The 25,591-nt window shown below is 42.2% G+C and overlaps 1 protein-coding gene across 1 annotated transcript in view; it reads right to left on the bottom strand.

Moving 5' to 3' along the window:
- Nucleotides 1-25,591, bottom strand: part of LOC147712936 (cytosolic phospholipase A2 gamma-like) — a 405,968-nt gene that overhangs the window by 228,366 nt on the left and 152,011 nt on the right. Inside the window, exon 8 of the mRNA XM_086923599.1 lies at nt 18,862-19,002. Coding sequence (XP_086779725.1) covers nt 18,862-19,002 — 141 coding nt within the window. The remainder of the gene's footprint in view (nt 1-18,861; nt 19,003-25,591) is intronic.

Raw genomic sequence — 25,591 nt, forward strand, 5'->3', positions numbered from 1 at the left:
TTTAGCAGTCACAAACCATCTTATTTAGTGAAGATTTGCGACTGTGGCAAGTTTTTTCACAGTATGGGTCTAGAGCAGTGATACTCGAAGTATGGCCTGAGGACCACTTGCGGCCCCCCTGAACTTCACATTCAGCCCTCTTGACTTTCACATGCCTGCTTAACATTCAGAAATATGTTAAATAGTTACATGTTTATTTTTTATTACTAAATGAAGTAGAAGAAAAGTAGAAGAAAAGAAGCAAATGTGCATTTTACCATTAACTTCCACAACATGTACTTTTAAAATAAACTTAGCATCAAATGTGTACAAATATGATAAAAGCCTCTTTAAAATTCATAACATATTGTTTCATTAACATGCTGAAGCATTTCACTTTAGTGCATCAGATTATATCAGTTCATTAGGAATACAATATAATAATATAAAACAATCAACATCTAAACGTTCATGCCTTTCCCTACCCTGGCAACATTGCCAGTTTTGGACTAAGATGAAAGTCAATTGTTACGTGGACCCCTCTGAGTGGCCTGGGTTGTTATTACATGGACAACATTATAGTTTATTAAATCAAGCACAACGAAAGATTTGTACAGTGCCCATCCAGAACTCATGTATTTCAAGGTGCTCTTATAAGTGATGACACAGAAAAAGGAGGTAAAATGAAATATAACAATTGCCTAGGATAACACAATTTGGTCAAGTGGGGAAGCCGGGATCTATCCCAGATTTTCTGATTTTCCTTTGTTCAATTCTATGTCATCCCAATTCAATAGAAGCGGTGGAAATGTGGCTCAGATACACTATACAGCAGTATTATCAAATCTATGACGTTTCTAGAGGCTAGGGACTTAATTTAGAAGGCAGTATGGAAAGACACCATCAAAATAACTCCATGAGTCACTGACCCCACATGTACATGTTTTGCTTCCCTTATGCTCACCTTACTCACTACCCCAAAAAAAACCCTCCCCTACTGTTCTGGAATCATGGAGACCCTTGGGCACACCACAGACCACACTTTGTAGCCCCTGGGAAGATGTTTGAAAGTACCCATGGTCTAGAGTATGTTGCATTTGTAATTAGCTGAAGAATTGCAATTTGTGTAACTGAAACTCTTCCTCTAATTCTGTCGATGTTTTATTGTGGTCACAATTCCCTATGTCACCAAGACTTCAAATGGCACTCAAACCCCACTGAGAACACCCAGGCCGTCCTACTGTCTTTGTCAGCCAAGTACCTTACAAAAGTGGGATGTTCCCATAAGTGTGTTGTGCCATATAATATGATCACGAGAAGCATCCCAACTAAGAAAGGGGAGTCTGTTTACAAGGATTATGCTACAGGTGGAGTTCTGCCGAAAAGTAGGTTCTTTACATCATGAGCATTGACCAAATCTATTGCCTCATCCTATTAGTTGTCTTCCTTCTATCCCCATTTAGCCAATCATTGATTAGTACTATCTAGCTACTAGAAGGCCCAGTTATATATTTTCACCTCCATCCTCCCCAGAACAACGTTGTACAGTAATTGACATAATTTCTTGAATGGCATATATGGTGGTTGGCTTGCCCAAAAGTAATTGGTAACCAAGGCCTGTATATATGTGAAGAATATAGGTGGCAATATAAAGGGGTAGATCTGTAAAACCTTGAGGAGTTGGAGAAGAAAAACTATTTTAAAGAGCGTCCCTGCCAGCCATTTTAAGATGAAGGGAGGACCATGCTTTAAGGCCAGATTTGACTTTAGTGAGAAGTGGCGCTATGTTTAAGTCCCAGTAGGTCTGTTGGCACTGAACTTTTGTAATACACAGGTAGAGGGAGTGGTCAGTAGCCAGGCTGTGGCCAGTGTCAATCATGCAGGAGAGCAGATTCCTCCTTAATGGTGCTAGAGTGGACTTTTCCTTATTTACCTTGACCCCTGATGCCTCCCTGTAAAAATGAATTGTTGTATACATATATATATTTTTTTTTATCCAAAGTCCAAAGCTTTCAAGGAAGCACACGACAGCAGGTACAAACCAAAAGGTTTATTTCAAACACAGGAACCAGCGTTTTGCATTTGCATTGCATTCCAGTTTAAACTTAATAGCTCCTGACGCGTTTCGAGGCTTCTGCCTCTTCTTCTTACTACAGGAAAGTGTCCCAGTGTACGAGTGAAATATTAAAACAGCTCAAATTGATTTTTGGCGCAATGAGCCCACTATGGGTAAACAAAAATATTCTCTAAGGGACTACAATACCCAGCATGCATAGAAAGCAATCTGTGACGTACTAACGCTAACTAATTGAATGCGTGCATCAGAGAAACATCAGAGACGCCAGAATAGAGAAAGAAGCCCCTGATGAGAGGCGGACGGCCTCGAAACGCGTAGGGCTGACGACCCAACACCGCATCACTGTGGAATATGAATGCTGTTGTGTGCCTTCTGAAAAGCTTGGACCTTAGAAATGACATATATATATATATATATATATATATATATATATATATATATATATATATATATATATATATATATATATATATATATATATATATATGCTAGCATTGTGCTGTCTTCACCCAACTTCACTCTACTGGGGGACCTTAATCTGCATCTTGATGACCCTCACAATACAGCAGCCAATACGCTCCGCTCTAACCTTTCAGCACTGGATCTTCATCAAAAAGGATTTCATATAACCCACAATAGAGGCCATCTTCTGGATCACATTTATAGCAACAGCGACGATCTTACAGTGCTAACCCCGATTCCGTTACCATGGACCGACCACTTTTTGGTTCCTTTTATCTGGCATACATATTCTCCCATCCCCACCTGTCATCTTGCTAAACAGAGAGGTAGGAAGTGGTCTTCACTCCCCCTCTCTGAATGGGAAACTGCACTGGCCAGAGACCCCCCGAGAAAAGCCCCGAATGCCAATATCGCTTCCAATAATTTCGATAGCTGGATCTCTTCCTCTCTGGACATGGTCCTCCCTGTGCGAGTTACCAATGTCACTAAAAGACTGAGACCTGCTCCTTGGTTCACTCCTAACCTTAAATCGAGGAAACAACTCTGTCGGAAATATGAAAGAGCCTGGAGACAAGATTACTCCCAAGACAAGAAAACTAGTTATAGAGCGGCCATCAGGCTCTATAAACGGGAGCAAAAAACAGCACAAGCCTCTTATTACGGCAGCAAAATCGAGGCTGCCGCTAATGCCCCAAGGGAAATCTTCAAAATCGTTAAAACCCTTACCTCTCCCCCTACTGAATGTCCCTCCGTGGAGGGTGCCCAGGATCGCTGTATCAACCTGGCGAACTTTTTCTCCCAAAAGATTCAGACTATATACTGTTCTTTTGGAGAAGTCGATAGCACCCCGGACCCCCCTTCCCCTACTTTCCTGTCCACTGCTACTCCTTGCCAGCTAAATACCATTCCTCTTTTAGATATGCCTACTCTGGACAGACTTATTTCTCAAATTACCTCTGGTTCACCCAGTGACTCAGCATCCCCCCAGACCCTTCTGAAGGTAGTGGACATAATCCGCCCGGTCATACTGGACGTCCTCAACACCTCCATCACCACAAAATCCGTACCCCCGTCATGGAAGTGCGCAATGGTGAGGGCTCTGTTGAAGAAGCCCAACCTGGACCAGGACAACCTGGCGAACTATCGCCCTATCTCTTTGCTCCCTTGGCTGAGTAAACTATTGGAGAGGCACGTGAACAACATCTTGATGAGCCATTTGGAATCAAATGGGCTCCTGCGTGCCTCCCAAACAGGGTTCCGCCCTCGACATGGAACCGAAACCGCTCTCCTAGCGGTAACGGAGGAAGCTAGAACTGTGTTGGACCAGGGTGGAAAGGTCGCCATTATCTTATTAGATCTAAGTGCTGCGTTCGACACAGTCAACCATGTCACGCTTTTACAACGCCTGGCGGACATGGGTGTGTCGGGCGCAGCCTTAGAATGGCTGACATCCTTCCTGGCTGACCGCTTATTTCAGGTCTTCGAGGGCGAGGTGACATCCCCTAAACACCCTCTCAGATGTGGGGTTCCTCAGGGCTCCTCCCTGAGCCCCACTCTGTTTAATGTCTACATGGAGCCCCTAGACAGGATAGTCCATCCCTTTTGTGTGCGTATTGTCACCTACGCAGACGATACCCAACTGGTGGTCTCCTTAGACCACCAGGAGGGATCGTCCAGCACCTTAGGCTCCTGTCTGGAGGCGGTTTCCAGATGGATGCAATCCTCATGTTTAAAACTCAACGGGGAGAAGACAGACGTCATCCTGCTGGGCAATTCCTCTCCCTCGGGTTTTGCATCCTCCTGGCCTCCATGTTTAGGCCCACCCCCTACGCCCAAACCTCAAATAAAAAGCCTAGGGATTTGGCTTGATACCGACCTGAACTTTTCGGTACAAGCTACGAAGACTGCGGCTACCTGTTTTGGGTTGATGAGGATGCTACGGAGGGTGCTCCCTCTGCTCCCATTTCAGGCAAGGAGGATCCTGATCCAGGCCCTTATACTATCTCGCCTGGATTATGGGAATGTCCTCTATATGGGAGCTCCTGCCTATACCATCCACAGGCTCCAAGTCGCCCAAAACAGTGCAGCCCGTCTACTTTACAACCTTCCCCGTTGGCAGTCAGCAAGGAATGCTTTGAGGGAACTTCACTGGCTTCCTATAGCTGGAAGAATACAATTTAAGGCCATGTGTATTTTACACAAGGCCTTTCATCGCACCGGCCCTGCAATTCTTCAGTCCCTGGTCACTCCCTATGCTCCATCTCGTTCTCTTCGGTCCAGCTCTTCTCAGTTGGCTACTCCCATCAGAGTCAAGAAGGCTCGATGGGGTGGCCGCTCCTTCTCACACACTGCGGCAAGGCTATGGAACACCCTCCCTCTGCGGGAAACTTTAAACCATCTCTCCTTTAGGAAAACTTTAAAAACACACTTGTATACCACATTCTGTTGACCTGCCCTGAGCCCTTGCTAATTGAATGTCTGTCACTAGCGCTACGAGGCCTCCGGGTAGATAGCGCTATACAAGTACTGCTTCATTCATTCATTCATATATATATATATATGTATATATATATATATATATATATATATATTCACTGAAAAAACCACAGGTTTCACACCAGTTATAGTTAGGAATTAGCATTTAAAAAACCTTTGAAATTCACTGAAAAAACCATAGGTTTCACACCAGTTATAGTTAGGAATTAGCATTTAAAAAACCTATTAAATTCACTGACAAAACCAGTTATAGTTAGCTGGAAATTTTACTGATATAAAACCAATGAAATTCCACGTTATAGTTAGTTGGACTCACTATAACTTGCGCGTGCAATGCACTGCTGATGACGTCACATATTACATCACTCATGACATGGTCAGTGACATCACTCATGACATCACTGATGACACCATCCAGTGAATATGTGTCTTTCTGAAAAATAAATATTAGTGAGTAATGTTTAAATATTTAAATATATATATTATTGTTTCACTTTGTTTATAAGTGGCTACATGTGTTGGTAAGTAGCTACATGCGTATGTATATGGGTTATTAGATGTTTCTCTTAGTATCAGTATGAGTGTCTATATGGTTTGGTGGGGGTATTACTTAGCACATAGATGCATGAGTGACTGACTCGCTGTTTGTATGTGTTTTGAAGACAGCATATGTGCAGGACTGTATAGATGGATGAGTGTGTATATGTGTATGTTAGTGAGTGAATGACTGTCTCACTAGTGTCTTTATCAGTAACTACATATGTTTTAATCTAGTATATGTGAATATTGATGTATATAAGTGAGTATATGTGAGAGTAAGAGATTGTAAGAGTTCCTGTTTAAATAAGTATGTGTTTCTATAAGTGATTGTTTAAGAGAATAAATATGTGTATTTTTCAATACAAGTAAGGTGGAAGTGTGTGTATAACTCTATATTCAAATAAATGGATGTTCAATAGTTTATTTGCACGTGTGAGTATGTGTGTGAGTAACTTTTGGATGACTGTCGGTGTGTAACAGGATGTATAGGTGTATCACTTCATATGATAAGTGAGTATATGTATGAGTGACTATATAGAACTGTTGGTGAATGACTGGATGTGCATATAGATGGTGGAATTACTGAATTGCTTGTTGTAACTGATATGGGTATCTCCATTTTTTTTTAAATTTCAGTTTCTATTTTTGAATATGTGTTTCAAGGGTTACATTACAGTGAAAGGAGGTCTGTCACTATGTCACAAGGATGGTGTCATCAGTGATGTCATGAGTGATGTCACTGACCATGTCATGAGTGATGTAATATGTGACGTCATCAGCAGTGCATTGCACGCGCAAGTTATAGTGAGTCCAACTAACTATAACGTGGAATTTCATTGGTTTTATATCAGTAAAATTTCCAGCTAACTATAACTGGTTTTGTCAGTGAATTTAATAGGTTTTTTAAATGCTAATTCCTAACTATAACTGGTGTGAAACCTATGGTTTTTTCAGTGAATTTCAAAGGTTTTTTAAATGCTAATTCCTAACTATAACTGGTGTGAAACCTGTGGTTTTTTCAGTGAATTTCAAAGGTTTTTTTAATGCTAACTCCTAACTATATAAGACCTGAAAGCCCACCAGGAATCTCCAGTATGCGCCAGGGGACTGCATTGCAGAGAGGTGTAATGAAGCCACAACCCTTTTTACACCTCTCTGCAACGCAGCCCCCGTGCATGTTTGAAGAGGGGAAACTAATTCCCCTTGCATACTGGGGGCCCCTGGGGGCCTATTAGCCCACCTGGAACCTCCAGTATGCGCCTGGGGCTGCATTGCAGAGGTGTAATGAGACTATGCCCCTTGTTACACCTCTCTGCAACGCAGCCCACTGCCGCGTTTGCAGAGGGGGAACTAATTCCCCTTGCATTCTGGGGGTCCCTGGGGTCAACTAGTCCACCAGGAGCCTCCAGTATGCACGAGGGAGCTGCATTGCAGAGAAGTGTAATGAGGCCACACCCTTGTTACACCTCTCTGCAATGCAGGCCACTGGCGCCTTTGCAGAGGGGGGACTAATTCCCCTTGCATACTGGGGGTCCCTGGATCATATCTGCCCAAACACCGATATTCCGAACGATTGTAAATGACTTTTCTTGAGAAACATTTGGATTTGGATTATCATGTCCTATACTTTGGAATTTTTGAAAGACTGACTTTGAGGATGCTATAAATTACTCAAGTCTGCCCGAATTGTGTGGGTAAAATTGATACCTAGTCACTTTTAATAAGAATATACTTATGTCTCGTCTAACATTTGGAAGAAATATCTAGTTATATGACAACGGGATACCGACATAACTTGAAGGAAATAAGAACGCCCTGAAGAAGTTCTGTTGTACAGAACGAAACGTTTCGGCTGGCTGTGGTACATAAACTTAAGGAAAATAAAAGCATTTGAATATACACCAAGATTCAGCGCTTCAATAAGTACTCTAAGTGATATGATTTGATTGGACTCATTGTGAAAGTGGTGCTGTGCCAAACTTTGGAATATTCTCCACTACTCTCTACTACTTACTCTCTCCCACTCTCTACTACTCACTCTCTACTGCTCTCTACTACTCACTCTACTACTTACTCTCTACTACTCTCTACTACTCAGTCTCTACTACTCACTCTCTACTACTCTCTACTACTCACTCTACTATTCACTCTACTACTCTCTACTACTCACTCTGCTACTCTCTCTACTGCTCTCTACTACTCTCTACTACTCACTCTCTACTCTCTATTACTCACTCTCTACTCTCTACCTCTCTACCTCTCTACCTCTACACCTCTACCTCTCTACCTCTCTCTACACGCACACATATAGACATATATGCATATATATATGTGCATATGCATTTATATATATGTATGTGTATATATAAAAAAAACAACTAAACATTTTTTTTTCTAATCAGCTACTTTTAAAACTGTCATTCTTTTTCCCCATGGTACACTCCCCGGTACGCTTACCGGTGCGCGTACCGGGCGCTCACCCCGCGAAAATCAAAAAAAATTTTTTTTTTTTTTTGCCCCGTGGGGCCCTTTTATGGCCCCCACATCAAACCTAGGGGGTCAAGGGGGGTCTACTCTGCCCCCTTATGGTCATTTCCCCCTTTGTTTTGGCCACCTCTTGTGTCTCGATCCTACCGAGACACAAGATGGCGGCCGCTCCGGACTGTTTAGAATGTTTACAGACCCCCCAGAGCCATTCAGCTTTCTCCGCGCAAGTCGCGTGACGCGCCCGGTGCGCGTACCGGGCGCTCACCCCGCGAAAATCAAAATTTTTTTTTATTTTTTTTTTGCCCCGTGGGGCCCTTTTATGGCCCCCACATCAAACCTAGGGGGTCAAGGGGGGTCTACTCTGCCCCCTTATGGTCATTTCCCCCTTTGTTTTGGCCACCTCTTGTGTCTCGATCCTACCGAGACACAAGATGGCGGCCGCTCCGGACTGTTTAGAATGTTTACAGACACCCCAGAGCCAATCAGCTTTCTCCGCGCAAGTCGCGTGACGCGCCCGGTGCGCGTACCGGTGCGCTTACCGGAGCGCTGCTATAGATATATATATTTTTTTGAACCTTAATTACTCAAAATCCACTGGAGCACATATCTTGAGACATAGCAAAGGCACATCGGGCTACCAGTCCCTACAATTTTGCCAAGTTTGGTGGAAATCCATTCAGCCGTTCGGGCTAAAAGTGAAATCGACCGCCCTATGGAAATTAACATGGGGAAAACGCGTTTTGGGACCCCCCTTTTATCTCGGCCCCCGCTTGACGAATCCCCCCCAAACTTTCAGGGAAGGACCGGACCGCCATGAGACCATTTTCCTGAAAATTTCAGGCAGATTCGTCAACCGGCGCCAAAGTTATTCAAAATAGAATGTTGAGATTTAACATTGAAAATTATCCTAACTATAACTACCTACTGGCGACCGCCAGTAGGTAATATATATATATATATATATATATATATATATATATATATATATATATATATATATATATATATATATATATATATATATATATATATATTACCTACTGGCGATAGCCAGTAGGTATATATAGTTAGGATTTTTTCTCTATGGAACTTTTGAAAATTCTATGCCTAATAACTTTGGCGTTTGTGGACGGAATTGGCTGAAATTTTCAAGAAAATGGCACATTTTGTTTCTGAGCAGCTCCTGGAAATTTGGGGGGGGTTCGTCAAGGGGGGGCCGAGAAAAAAGGGGGTCCCAAAACGCGTTTTCCCATATTAATTTCCCTAGGGCGGTTGGCCTCACTTTTAGCCCGAACGGCTGAATGGATTTCCACGAAACTTGGCAAAATTGTAGGGACTGTTAGCCCGATGTGCCTTTGCTAGGTCTCAATATATGTGCTTCAGTGGATTTTGTGAAATTAACGTTTAAAACAAGATATATATCTGTAACAGCGCTCCGGGTAGCGCTCCGGTTAGCGAACTTTTCGCGTATCGGAACTTTGCGAAGCGAAGCTGATTGGCTCTCCGGTGTCTGTCAACATTCTAAACAGTCCGGAGCGGCCGCCATCTTGTCTCTCGGTAGGATCGAGAGACAAGAGGAGGCCAAAATAAAGGGGGAAATGAAGGAAAGGGGGCAAGGTAGACCCCTTCTGACCCCCTAGATTGATGAGGGGGATATTATAGAGCCACGCGGGGCCCCAAAAAAAAAAAAATCCGATTTTTACGCCGTAGAGACGCGTCTTGGTACGCGAACCGGGCAGCTAACTGGGCAGCTAACCGGGAAGCTAACCGGCAGTGTAACGGGAGTCTGAGGAGTAGCTGATTGGCTGTCAACATTGTAAACAGTCCGGAGCGGCCGCCATCTTGTCTCTCGGTAGGATCGAGAGACAAGAGGAGACCAAAACAAAGGAGGAAATGAAGGAAAGAGGGCAAGGTAGACCCCTTCTGACCCCATAGGATTGATGAGGGGGATATTATAAAGCCACGCGGGGCCAAAAAAAAAAAATCCGATTTTTTCGCCATAGAGACGCGTCTTGGTACGCGAACCGGGCAGCTAACCGGGCAGCTAACCGGGAAGCTAACCGGCAGTGTAACGGGAGTCTGAGGAGTAGCTGATTGGCTGTCAACATTGTAAACAGTCCGGAGCGGCCGCCATCTTGTCTCTCGGTAGGATCGAGAGACAAGAGGAGACCAAAACAAAGGGGGAAATGAAGGAAAGAGGGCAAGGTAGACCCCTTCTGACCCCATAGGATTGATGAGGGGGATATTATAAAGCCACGCGGGGCCAAAAAAAAAAAAAAAAAAAATCAGATTTTTTCGCCGTAGAGACGCGTCTTGGTATGCGAACCGGGCAGCTAACCGGGCAGCTAACCGGGAAGCTAACCGGCAGTGTAACGGGAGTCTGAGGAGTAGCTGATTGGCTGTCAACATTGTAAACAGCCCGGAGCGGCCGCCATCTTGTCTCTCGGTAGGATCGAGAGACAAGAGGTGGAAAAAAAAAAGGTGTAAATGAATGAAAGGGGTAAGGCAGACCCCTCCTGAACCCCTAGGATTGATGAGGGAGCTATTAAAGTTCCCTGCGGGGCAAAAGAAAAAAAAAATTGCGATTTTTCGCGGTAAAGGTGCTTCCTGGTACGTTAACCGGGCAGCTAACCGGCAGCGTAACGGGAGTCCGACATATTGTGTTTTTTGAACGTTTGTGATATGTGCACGTGTGGATTTTGTCTAATTAAGGTTAAAAAAATATATATATATCTTTAAGCGTGTTCTGGCGCGCTTACGTTTTGGGTTTGGTTTGCGCTGCAGAGACAATACGTCACGGTTATGCGATGCATCATGAGGCGTCTCACGGGCTACGTGATACGTCACTTAATAAAGAATATATTTTACAGCTATAGATATTAGCTTTTAAAAAACCAATGAAATTCACAGAAAAAACCATAGGCTATAGACCATATATAGTTAGGAATTTGCATTTACAAAACCTTGAAAATTCACTGAAAAAACCATAGGTTATAGACCATATATAGTTAGGGATTAGCATTTAAAAAACCTTATTTTATTTGCACAAAACCATTGAAATTACATATATAGTTAGTTGCACTAACTATATATCGCGGACCCGCAATCCACTGCTAATGATGTCACATATTACATCATTCATGACATGGTCAGTGACATCACTGATGGCATCACTGATGACATCTCAAATGACATCACTGATGACATCACTGATGACATCACTGATGACAACACCCAGTGACTGTATGTTTCTGTAAAGTTAAAATATGTCTTACATATTGAAGAATGAGTGGATGTATAAGTGTCTGGATGAAGGATTTAGTAGGTGCATGACTGACTGTATGAGAGAATGATTAAATGTGTCTCACTGAGTGTATGGGTTAGTGATTAAAGTGTCTTAATTTGGCAATCATTATTTATGTTGTTCTGTAAACTGCTGCATGTTTAAATCAGTAGCTATATCAGTAACTATATGGGTTATTGAATGGTTGCCCAAGTATTTGTATGGGAGACTGAGTATGTGTGTGGGTGGCTGGGAGGTGTATAACTCTGTGCATAGATGTGTGAGCAGTTGATTCCCTAGGTGTATGGGTTCAAAAGTGCATGTAGAAACAGCTGTATGGACAGTTGACTGTGTGCATGAGTATATTGGTGAGTGAATGGATATCTCAGTGCTACATGTCAAAGTAAGTACATATGTAAAACACACTCCATGTGAGAGTTGACATATATAAATAACTGAACATAAGAGCCAGTGAATGTGTGAGTGGCTGTATGAATCATTGTGAACTTGTATCAAGGATTGTATAAGAGAGTAAATATGTGTTACTATATGTTTGAATAAGTAAGGTGTGTATAACTGTATAGTTGAGGAAATGGAGATGTGATTGATTCTTTGCATGACTGACTAGGTGTGTGAGTAACTCCATGGATGTGTGAAAGTCTGTGAGTGCCTGTTTACACTGAGTGTATCTAAAGTTATATTAGAGTCTGAAGATGTATTATCACATAAATGATATCATCAGTGATGTAATCAGTAATGTCAAATGAGATGTCAGTGATGTCATCAGTGATGTCATTTGAGATGTCATCAGTGATGTCATCAGTGATGTCATTTGAGATGTCATCAGTGATGTCATCAGTGATGTCACTGACCATGTCATGAATGATGTAATATGTGACATCATTAGCAGTGGATTGCGGGTCCGCGATATATAGTTAGTGCAACTAACTATATATGGAATTTCAATGGTTTTGTGCAAATAAAATAAGGTTTTTTAAATGCTAATCCCTAACTATATATGGTCTATAACCTATGGTTTTTTCAGTGAATATATATATATATATATATATATATATATATATATATATATATATATATATATATATATATATATATATATATATATATATATATATATATATATATATATATATATATATATATATATATATATATATATATATACATATAATCATGTCACCTTCAAAGAACTACAGTAACCAGCCTGCCTGGGAACCTGCGCTTCAGAAACCACACCCACTTAGGGTGTAACCGGTTCAAATAAACTGCATTTGAATCACTGAAGGTGAATTGGGTGTGAACAGCTGCTTTGTCCATGAGGAGGGGGCGTTTCCAGCCCCGAAACTCGTCAGACTTTCAGTAATGCTTTGGAGAGAGGAGGGAGGAGATGAGGCTGCTGGGTGCTAGCTGTGAAGCCGGATGGCTGAATGCCGTGGTGTACTTCTTCCACAAGCGCTGGGGCGCTTTGCTTTTCTATTTTCTACACGGTCGGCTCCTACCGTGAGGAAGAGGCTCCACTTCATGTTGGTGTGAGGAAACGCTACGCCAGTGAAGGCTGAGGTGAGATGACCTACATCTCCATTTCCAGCGCGACATTTCAATTCAATTTGCAACCTCGGAACCCACCCACCGCTGCTCACAAAAGAAGTTAACTTAAAGACTGATTGCACAAAATCACGCCGCCTACTTAAGGCAAGAATCATGTCACCTTCAAAGAACTACAGTAACCAGCCTGCCTGGGAACCTGCGCTTCAGAAACCACACCCACTTAGGGTGTAACCGGTTCAAATAAACTGCATTTGAATCACTGAAGGTGAATTGGGTGTGAACAGCTGCTTTGTCCATGAGGAGGGGGCGTTTCCAGCCCCGAAACGCGTCAGACTTTCAGTAATGCTTTGGAGAGAGGAGGGAGGAGATGAGGCTGCTGGGTGCTAGCTGTGAAGCCGGATGGCTGAATGCCATGGTGTAGCTCTTCCACAAGCGCTGGGGCGCTTTGCTTTTCTATTTTCTACGCGGTCGGCTCCTACCGTGAGGAAGAGGCTCCACTTCATGTTGGTGTGAGGAAACGCTACGCCAGTGAAGGCTGAGGTGAGATGACCTACATCTCCATTTCCAGCGCGACATTTCAATTCAATTTGCAACCTCGGAACCCACCCACCGCTGCTCACAAAAGAAGTTAACTTAAAGACTGATTGCACAAAATCACGCCGCCTACTTAAGGCAAGAATCATGTCACCTTCAAAGAACTACAGTAACCAGCCTGCCTGGGAACCTGCGCTTCAGAAACCACACCCACTTAGGGTGTAACCGGTTCAAATAAACTGCATTTGAATCAGTGAAGGTGAGTTGGGTGTGTACAGCTGCTTTGTCCATGAGGAGGGGGCGTTTCCAGCCCCGAAACGCGTCGGACTTTCAGTAATGCTTTGGAGAGATGAGGGAGGAGATGAGGCTGCTGGGTGCTAGCTGTGAAGCCGGATGGCTGAATGCCGTGGTGTAGCTCTTCCACAAGCGCTGGGGCGCTTTGCTTTTCTATTTTCTACGCGGTCGGCTCCTACCGTGAGGAAGAGGCTCCACTTCATGTTAGTGTGAGGAAACGCTACGCCAGTGAAGGCTGAGGTGAGATGACCTACATCTCCTTTTCCAGCGCGACATTTCAATTCAATTTGCAACCTCGGAACCCACCCACCGCTGCTCACAAAAGAAGTTAACTTAAAGACTTATTGCACAAAATCACGCCGCCTACTTAAGGCAAGAATCATGTCACCTTCAAAGAACTACAGTAACCAGCCTGCCTGGGAACCTGCGCTTCAGAAACCACACCCACTTAGGGTGTAACCAGTTCAAGTAAACTGCATTTGAATCACTGAAGGTGAATTGGGTGTGAACAGCTGCTTTGTCCAGGAGGAGGGGGCGTTTCCAGCCCCGAAACGCGTCGGACTTTCAGTAATGCTTTGGAGAGAGGAGGGAGGAGATGAGGCTGCTGGGTGCTAGCTGTGAAGCCGGATGGCTGAATGCCGTGGTGTAGCTCTTCCACAAGCACTGGGGCGCTTTGCTTTTCTATTTTCTACGCGGTCGGCTCCTACCGTGAGGAAGAGGCTCCACTTCATGTTGGTGTGAGGAAACGCTACGCCAGTGAAGGCTGAGGTGAGATGACCTACATCTCCATTTCCAGCGCGACATTTCAATTCAATTTGCAACCTCGGAACCCACCCACCGCTGCTCACAAAAGAAGTTAACTTAAAGACTTATTGCACAAAATCACGCCGCCTACTTAAGGCAAGAATCATGTCACCTTCAAAGAACTACAGTAACCAGCCTGCCTGGGAACCTGCGCTTCAGAAACCACACCCACTTAGGGTGTAACCGGTTCAAATAAACTGCATTTGAATCACTGAAGGTGAATTGGGTGTGAACAGCTGCTTTGTCCATGAGGAGGGGGCGTTTCCAGCCCCGAAACGCGTCGGACTTTCAGTAATGCTTTGGAGAGAGGAGGGAGGAGATGAGGCTGCTGGGTGCTAGCTGTGAAGCCGGATGGCTGAATGCCGTGGTGTAGCTCTTCCACAAGCGCTGGGGCGCTTTGCTTTTCTATTTTCTACGCGGTCGGCTCCTACCGTGAGGAAGAGGCTCCACTTCATGTTGGTGTGAGGAAACGCTATGCCAGTGAAGGCTGAGGTGAGATGACCTACATCTCCATTTCCAGCGCGACATTTCAATTCAATTTGCAACCTCGGAACCCACCCACCGCTGCTCACAAAAGAAGTTAACTTAAAGACTTATTGCACAAAATCACGCCGCCTACTTAAGGCAAGAATCATGTCACCTTCAAAGAACTACAGTAACCAGCCTGCCTGGGAACATGCGCTTCAGAAACCACACCCACTTAGGGTGTAACCGGTTCAAATAAACTGCATTTGAATCACTGAAGGTGAATTGGGTGTGAACAGCTGCTTTGTCCATGAGGAGGGGGCGTTTCCAGCCCCGAAACGCGTCGGACTTTCAGTAATGCTTTGGAGAGAGGAGGGAGGAGATGAGGCTGCTGGGTGCTAGCTGTGAAGCCGGATGGCTGAATGCCGTGGTGTAGCTCTTCCACAAGCGCTGGGGCGCTTTGCTTTATATATATATATATATATATATATATATATATATATATATATATATATATATATATATATATATATATATATATATATATATATATATATATTTTTTTTTTCACCAAGAAAGCAATTATACTCGCACTCCACCAGGAAGATAGTTTATAGCAGGTTTATTTCTGTGCCATTACAGCACTCAGCTTAACCGACGCATTTCGCAGCATCCACTGCTTGTTCACTCAAACTGAAACGTAGGGAGAACTACCCAACGTCTGGGGAGTTCTCATCTCTAAGGCAGAAGAATCTGGACAGATCATTAGTTTTGACGTGTTCTGTACCAGGGCACTGTTCCATCATAAAGGTTATTCCCTGTAGGGAGATGGGCCACGTTAACAGTTTTGAGTTCTCACCCCTCATTTGCATCAACCATCTGAGGGTACTGTGGTCTGTCTAAACCCAGATGTGAGTCTCAAACAAGTAGGACCTTAGCTTCTTCAGTGCCCGGACCACAGTAAAAGCTTCTCGCTCAAATGCACTCCACCTGTGTTCCCTGGGAAATAGCCTCCTACTAATGAAAGCTACAGGGTGGTCCAAGCACTCATCATTTAATTGTGAGAGAACTGCTCCTACACCATGCTCTGAAGCATCTATCGGCACAACAAATCCACTGACCCATCATGTTCCTTTGGCGACAGGAGGTCAGGAAGAGATTAACTCTAGCCTTCCATTCCATCATCCATAGTCAGGAACACAAGTACTTCAGACCTCTCAAAGTGAGGTTTGAGGTGGTTCACAAGCAGGACCTACAAAGGGTTCCTAGGAGTCTGAAAGTTTGCCAAGTAGGAGACTTCACTCTTGTGCTCCACCACCTCAAATTGCCCAGTCCACTTGTCTTGGAGCATGCAAGACTCCACTGTTGCCATTACCCACACTTTCTGGCCAGGCCTTAACTCTACAAGAGTGGCATTCTGGTCATACCATTGTTTTGTCTCCTCCTGGATGCCTTCCAGGTTTACATGAGCAAGTTTCCTGAAGCACTGTGTCTGGTTCCTGAAGGCCAACATGTAGCTAAACACATCCTTGGAAGTCTTAGACAGAGCTTTTTCCCAGACCTCCTTCTTCAGACTGGGAGGCTCTCTCACAGGGTGCCCATACAGCAATTCATAGGTACTGAACCCTAAGAATTTCTGTGGAAACTCCCTGTAGTTAAACAACAGGCATGTTAAGAAGACGTCCAACTTACGTTTAATGGATTCTGTAAGACCCTTTATCATGACTTTCAGGGCACTGTTGAAACTCTCAACCAACCCTTTTTTTTGGAGGTGATAAGGAGGGTGAATTTGTATATTACACTGCACTCCTCATATAAAGACATCATAAACCTAGATCTGAAGCTTGTACCTCGGTCAGAGAGCACCTATCTGAGGAACCTCACATGGGAAAAGATCCCCAACAATGCATGGCTCAACATAGGGACCGTTATCGTCCTGAGAGGGACAGCTTCTAGGTGTCGAGTTATACTTGTTGCCTAAGGCTATCTTGGGTTCCAGTGGCCTCACAATATCAATGCTTAATGGCAGGTCTGAGATACATTTGAAAGGCTACGTGTGTGTTTGGCACAATCAGTGCTGCAGGCCCACTAGTAGCATTTGATTACAGGCCCTGGCACACTCAGTGCACTTTACTAGGGACTCACAAGTGAATCAAATATGTCAATCATGGATAACCAATCATAATACAAATTTATGCAGGGAATACTTGTACTTTGAGAATGATCAGCAGTGGCAAAGTGCCCAAAGAGTCTAAGCCAGACAAAATGAAATCCAGCATAGCATAAAAAATACAGGAGGTAAAGGCAAAAAGTCAGGGAAAACCACGCCAAGGATGACAAGTCAACAGGGGTACACAGAATAATAATACCAAAGTGCCCCTTGTATCGGAAAACAGAGTAATTAAATATTGTCTTCCTTTTATCAAGCCTATAGTCTGTATTGTGACTGATGGACCACTGTATCGTGCATCATGCATTGCCCCTGCTATGCTGCCAATGATAGTAACAACACAACTACTAACCATCAAACTTCTACGAGTGTGTCAATTCTGACTCTTTTTGGCCCCCAAACCTATAGGAGGGACTTGGGCGGAAGGTAATAGTCCTTTTTAATGTGGGTTGAATTGATATTTAATTGTGGTTGTGGTCATCTCTATATCAGACAGACAGCGCCACCTTGTTGCAGACTTTCACAAGCGCTGGTGTTTAACATTAAGTGATGGTGCCAAACACCGGAAACCACTGGCTCAAATTAAGCACTGTTTTCTTACACTACATGTCAGCCACCCTTTAGGAGTGGAATATCTCTGTAACACCAACAGATGGTGGTTGACAACATTTGATATTCCCTGTCATTGTAGCAGTTGTTTTCCCTGATGTGGCTCCTGCTGCATGATGATAATCATGTCTGGGGATTTGCCCACCATGACCTGGTGACACGGTGCATTTTTCATTACAAAGTGAACGTTCTATAAATGAACCCCTCAAAGTTGAGAGTACATTTTTGGTATTCACTATGGAAGTTTCACTTATATAGTTGGAGTTTTCTTAGAAAAGAATGTGGCATGTCGTTTTAAGCCTGGCTTTCATGAATTAGGTCTGGGCAAAATTTAAATGACTAGGGTGTATATCATGTAATTTTGGGAATTTCACATTATGCCTGTTTTGTTAAATTCCCTGACTCTCACCACTATACGGTATCGTGAATGGCAAAATTATAGAGCAAGAGCACTGGAGAAATGCGTGCAACCAAAATGCATGTGCCTGTTGTTAGCAGCAATTGTGTTTTTCAAATTATTTTTAATTCAAAATGCATCATTGTGCAGAACGTGATATGAGGGGACATTTTGTACTAACGTGTAGGACTACATTTCAAATTTGAATTTTGTGAAATTACACAAATGCAAATTGCACACATTTTCATACATCCCTAATTCTTACATGGATCTGTCGTAGCTAAAAAATATTGGCAGAAAAATGACTTTTCCTGCAGTTTAATGATGGTCCGATTGTGATTCTGTGGGCAGAGCCAGCGGCTATTTTGCAATCAGGAGCAGTGTTTTGCCAACCTGGTAATAGGCTGGAAAAGCACTTACGTAGACAGATGGAACTTCTATATTTATAAGATTACTGCCAATGTTCAGGGCAGGTGTAGACTCTTTAATCACATATTCTTGGTCATATCTACGAATATTATAACATTTACAGCAAATTCCCCTATATGCCATGTGAGTTGTCTTCCGAAAAGTGCTATCAAGTATACCTCAGATACGATGCTTCATGCTTTCTGATTAGCAATTGTTACTAAAAAGTCTAATATTTATTAAAACTGGCACATATTAATACGTATGTATATGTAAATGTCTTTAACCTCTCAGGTAGCAGATCGTTTGCTCTGCTTTCGTAGTTGCTAAGTCGCCCTTGTTAAACTGGCTTCCAATGACTTCAGTCTTGACAAATGCTCCATAATCAGGGAATCCAGCATCATGGGGGGTGAACTCAAACCAGGTGCCTGCAAGAAGAGGAACAATGAAAGTAAGATAAACTCTACAAAAGTACAATTGGTATTTCAATCGATTCTGTAACTACCATATCATCAATTTCTAAACAGTGCTTCAAAGGTATACTATCTCTCACTTAGATTACAGTAAACTCTAATTGCCCAATTCACAGCAGTTGTGGATGTTAGTGTTGTAAATAAATAATCCAAAGTGTAGACCAGGAGGTAGTTCCAAGTAGTTCCTTTATTAGTTTTAGTTATAGTTGTAGAAGATGAAGGTAGGATGGTAAATAGGATAGAAGTATAGTTGTACAGCCCCACCAGGAGCAGTCTCCCTCTGCTCAGCCTCTCATCCTCCAACTGACGCTCTCCACCAGTCCACACACCAACATTCCATGACATCATACGTCATTCTCCTGCCATGCAGGCTGAACAGAGAGAGAGCATCGATGTGAAGAAAGAAGAGGGGAATTAACCATTACAACAGTTAGCTTAACAATAAGTGATATTTCTAAGCATTATAAATCAATGCCACAGAAGTAGACTTAAAATCAAAATCACAGAATTTGAACTAGCAGCTTTTTCTGACAACAAATTATTTCCTACTGCAGAATATCCACCGGCTCAATATTCCACAAACTGAACTTCATGGTTAGGCTTTGCGAACATGGATGTTCCCCGGGAAAGATAAAGAATATAGCCCAATGAGGGCCCATTCAGGTTCAACTGTATTCAGATATTCATTATACATAAAATAGGGACTGGGGGCCATTAATCTATATTGCGACATGAAAAAACCCTTGTTCAAACCTATTTCACTTATGCAAAGACCACCTGGAAACAAATTTAGTAACAAAAGAGGATAGGGAAACACACCTAGATGTAAGGGATCCTCACAATAATAATTGCATGTCCATTGAGAATGTTCCCAATTAGGACTAGACAGCAAACGTCTTTCATCACAAAGCCATTTTTTGGTGTGGTGAAACTGTACCTTCGGGCAACAGATATGAAAATGTGTGAGAAGGCCACTGCTAAAAGTATGCATCTTTTTAAGCTGGTATAATTGGATTACAAATCTAATAGCCCATACCTCACAGGTTAAAAATATTTTTTAAATAGGTAGTTTGTATTGAGTGCTTCAGACCAAACTACGCTTATAGTGTTGGTATTGATTGCTTTCATGTAACCAAGTATCGAGTTTAATAGTTAACTAACTTTTAAAAGATGCATGTGTATCTTCATTCAACAATGCTCTTACATTGACAGTGCCGCATGGACATTAATTGACCAAGGGAGGAACTATTGGAATGACAAGCTATGCACTATAGTTTCATAACAGTCTCCTATGTATTAGGACAACAGTTCTGCTTTTAATTTTACTTTCTTAAAAAGGGTGAGTTATTCATATGTATAAAGATCTGTTTGACACTTTATTGTTATGGGAAGTGAGACACATTGTGGTAGAGTGACTCGTCTTAGATCACAGCAATGCTCAAACCCCCTGACTTCCAACATGAAAGTAGGAGAAATATGCAAAGGTGGATATATTTCCTTAGAACTGGGCACAGAGACAGCTTAGGTATCGACAAAAGTGATGAGGAATTACATGGCTAATGCACCCGATCTGCCGAAAACTCTGCTGCTCATCCTGTTAAAATTAACCAAGGTTGGTACAAAATCAGATTTCTTCAGAGCAAATCTATGACAGGTGTCTGTGCAAGGTAATAGTGTGGGTTATGCTTGTTCTATAAAACACACAGAGGGATGCTTGTCTGCAACAAAACCACTGGCAATTGCTTAGGGTCGCACACCCAAACCATTATTATTTTGCTCACTATGACACCTCAGTCTGGACACAGAGGAATTGAGGCAATGGATCCAGCGGGCAGTATGCCTGCTCGGTAAGGCTAATACAGCCATTGCAGTAGAGATGAGGAAAAGTATCCTTCTTAAAATAGACCCTAAATTGGGGCAAGCATCTAATTGCCTACTTTTTGGCGATTATTTCATTAAGGAGATGTCAAAATATGTGGGGGCTTTCAACTCTCTGCAAAAATCTCAAAGAGAGATTACAAAGGTGTTTGATAGATGTCTTTTTGGTGGGCTGGGCAAACGAGAGGTCGGTTCCCTAGGCGACACCAAGGGAGCATCAGGACCTCATTTTATAGGGGGTTTAAACCTAACCTCGATCAAACACAATATCAATGGGGAGGGTTCTACACTCAAAGGTAAGGCTATAAAGGAGGAAGATCGCAAGGAGAATGTCGTTCATGTGGATCAGGTAGGTCAAGACCTTTCTGTTACCCCTGAAAAACTGAATGCCAGACTTGCTCAGTTTTTCAACAACTGGTTAACAGTAACAAGAGATCCCTGGGAGTTAGAAACAAAAATCGGCAACCACATAGATTTTGTGTGAAAACCAGTACAGGATCATATCCCAGAAATGATAAGATTCAATGAAGAATTACCAGAATTAGTTAACAAAGAAGTACAGGATCTGAAAGAAAAAGGTGCCATTATAGAATTGAGGGGTGCTCTAAAAGGGTTTGAGAGCAATATTTTTTTTAATACCGAAAAAAAACAAAAGTATGAGACCAGTAATACAACTAAAGAGTCTGAATGACTGGGAAGAATATCATAATTTCATAATCGAATGTTTACATTTAATAGGGCAGGTCTTGCAATCAGGAGACAGGCTAACAAGGTTAGATTTAAAGGATGTGTACTTGATAAATCCTATTTGCAGAGATCATCAACCATACCTTCATTTCAGATGGGGTGGAAGGATGTGGAAGTTTGTTTGTCTCCCTTGTGGTCTCTCATCAGCCCCCTGGTGTTTCAACAAGGTTCTATGGCTAGTTGCAGCCTTCTTGAGAGAAAGAGGTGTTCGTCTAATTATTTACTTAGATGACATCCTGCTAATGGATCAAAGGAGATCAAAGGTCCTGCATCATACTCTTATGATAATAACATTATTAGAGGACCTAGGGTTTGTAGTAAACAGACATAAGTTATGTTTAATTCCAAGCCAGGTGACTCAGTTCCGAGGATTCATGATAGACAGAGTACAGAGACAATTAAAACTTCCGAAAGAGAAATTGAAATGTATAAAAAGGGAACAAAGGAATATTTTACTGATGGGGAGAATATCGCTGAGGATGTTAGCAAGGGTGATAGGATTATTATCTTCTACAATTCAAGCCATTTTGCCAAGACCTTTGAATTATCGTGCTCTCCAACATTTGAAGAGCAAACCTCCTGAGACAAGGATTGAAATATTCAGAGGAGGTTATTCTTTCAGAGGAGGCCAGGGAATAATTGGACTGGAGGTTAAAAAATATGGTAGCGTGCAATGGGAAAGCTATGTTTGGGTCACTACCAGATTTGGTCATAGAATCAGATGCAAGCATATCAGTTTGGGGAGCGAACTGTGTTTCAACTTCTACAGGAGCTCTGTGGACAGAGAGAGAGAATAGCTTGCATATAAACTGCTTGGAACTTCTAGATGAATCTTTCGTGATAAAGAGTTTTATGAAGAACACAGCAAAGTGTTCAGTTTTTCTGAGAATGGACAATGTGTCAGCTGTGAGAAATGTGAACACGCAAGGGGTCTAAAATCAAAGGATTTGGCAGTTTCAGCAAAGGTGGTTTGGTACTATTGTTTGAGACAGAACATTGTAGTTCAGGTGGAATATATCCCTGGTCTAGACAATGTGGAGGCAGATTGGTTTTCAATGAATCACAGTGATGCGAGCAATTGGTCTTGGGACAGAGGAATTGTTTTGAAGCTGATGGATCTTTGGGGTCCTTTTCAGATAGACTTGTTTGCAGACAGGCTGAATATCCAGTTGAAGACGTTTTACAGTTTGCGTCCGGACCCTGCGTCTGCTGGAATAGACGCTTTCAGGCAGGATTGGAGGGTTCTGATAGGGTATGCTTTCCCGCCATTTTCAATGATAACACAAGTAATTATGATGGCTCGCAAATGGAAGGTGACAGTGGTTCTAGTGACACCACTTTGGAAGTCGTCAGTGTGTTATCATATGCTGTTAGAAATGTTGGTAGATTACCCCATTTTGTTACCAGAGATTTTATGAGGGCCAGCAGGAGAACTGCACAACTTGGTGTTAGACTGTCAGTTGAGAATGATGGTATGGAGAATTTCAAGAAAATATGGGAGGTTCCAGGACTTACACAGCGAGCATCAAATCTTATCAGGGAATCTTGTGCACCGGCAACATGTAAGATGAATAGATTGACATGAAAAAAATGGGTTTGCTGGTGCGTGGAATGGAGTTTTGATCCCATTTCAGTGGATATCATAGAGATAGCAAACTATCTGTCTGAAGAGGTTTATCTTATAGAACTATCAATGTTCATTGAGTTGCGATTGCTGCTGGTCATATAGTAGTAAATGGTACTTCGGTATGCCAAAATGTTTTGATAAAGAGACTGTTGAGGAGTATACAAATTTTAAAACCACCGATATCTAGATATAACTCTTTATGGAATGTGTCTAAAGTATTGAGGTACTAAGATAATCTTGGAACAAATTACTTATTAAGTCTAAAGTTATTATCACACAAGTTAACAACTCTATTATGTTTAGTTTCTATTAGATTTGTGTCACCTGTGGGTATTGTTTGAAAAGTTTTTAAAAAGAAGGGATAGATCAGAGTGTTCTGGTCTTTCATTAGATTGGACCTTTGCTTCTTGGTAGTGTTCTAAGGGGCACATGCATCAACAAGGCAATTGCGATTCCATAATTGTGATTATTAAGGTATCACAATTATGGAATCACAATTGCCTATGCATGGAGGTTTGGCTAAAATATTAGCGATTCCTACATATTTCTTAATTGCAAATCGCAAATTGCGATTCGCAATTAAGGAATAGCTTCCCATTCATTCCTATGGGCCTAGAGGCCCATAGGAATGATTGGGAATTGCATGTGCAATTGCGCATGCACTTTCAACTGTGTAAGGGGGATAAAAGACCACCCTGATGCACCCCTGAAATTGGCATGTGTGCACAGGTTTTTGCAAATTACCATCAACTTACAGTTCATGGTAATTCGAGTTTCCTAAATGCAAAGTCGCATTTAGGAAAGGCTTGTTGCATTCCAAATAGGGAATCGCAATTTACGGTTCCCTAAATGCATTCATAATTTAGGTCATCAAATTTTTGCGATTACCTATTTTGAAACTTTGCATTTGGGTTGATGCAGCCCAAATGCCAAAATACAGGTTGCAATGGGGCAAATTCAGCGAATCGGCCCCTTTGCAACTGGTATTTTGGTTGATGCATGTGCCCCATGATAAAGACGAGTGCAATAATATAAGCCTCCATGTCTTTAATAAAATCCTGATTTTCTGACCATCAAGGTTAAGGAAAATGTACATTTTCCTTCAGACTCATTTTGAACTCCTTTTCTCCTTCTTCTGAATGGCCACTGCCATTGGAGTGACCCTCATCGATGGGCTAAGCTGTCAGGAACCAGGGAGGATAATTTGATGTTGGTGTGCCTTTCACTAACAGATCCTTACTGTTGTGAAACGTTTCACTATCATCTCTGCAATCATTCAAGATCTGTCCTCCATTCTGCACTAATGACAGAATGGAGCTTGAACAAGCTGTTGTGTTTTCCCGGCTCTACCTGCAAGTCATCTTTCTGAAATTTCGCAGTCCTACATTCTGCACCTTCAGTGCGAACAGAAAATGTCTATTAGGATCATTTTGAGTTATGCAAGCCTTACTATGTGTGGCACCTTCAAAGTCTTGAATTGCTGTTGAGATTAAAAGGAGGTTTTTGAGCCTTCCTTGGAAGACCTTGCAGGACTTACTCCTGATTATTTTAATAGGTACACTACTGACAGGAGCAGTTCCTGCCTGGTGAAGATATACAATTATAATGAAAAATCATACATTAAAGAGTGCAAAGTGTTGCATCATAGCCCAACCCACAACAATCGGGTCGAATCCCTTAGAGTAATTCTTGTAGCACACAATTTCTTTTTTACAAAAGCTATTCTTTTCTATTTCTCATTTTATATAAATACTTTATCATGACTTTGAAATCAGTGATACAGCACAACAAACAATACAAAACTTGAATAAACAGAAAGATGGAAAAATACTTTGAAATACACACTCCGGACCCATAATTCACAATAAGTCAGGAAGCAACCCCCAAAAGTAAGACTCACATATACTTGCATATAGTCAAACCAAGCATACCCTAACATACCCAGACTTCAATTATTCAGACATGGATAATACAAATTGATAAAATCAACAACAGAATCCTTAACAGTAGACCAGAGAAGAGAAAATCAGTAAATCGTATAGCTTCATAATATATTGGTGCCTCCTTGTCATTTGTAGATTGTAACTTTAGGGTTGCCCACACTTCCTTCATCCAATAGGGCACAATTGTAGTTGTGGTCCTTGTCTGACTGATCTTAACAAAAGCGCCCTATTGTGTGTTGGGCTATGATGTGACACTTTGTGCTCTTTAATGCATGATATTTTTAATTATAATTGTATATGTTCACCAGCCAGGAAATGCTTCTTTTTATTAGTGTCCCTTTTCCCGGTC

This window comes from Lissotriton vulgaris, chromosome 5 (assembly GCF_964263255.1).
Source record: "Lissotriton vulgaris chromosome 5, aLisVul1.2, whole genome shotgun sequence".
NCBI lineage: Eukaryota > Metazoa > Chordata > Amphibia > Caudata > Salamandridae > Lissotriton > Lissotriton vulgaris.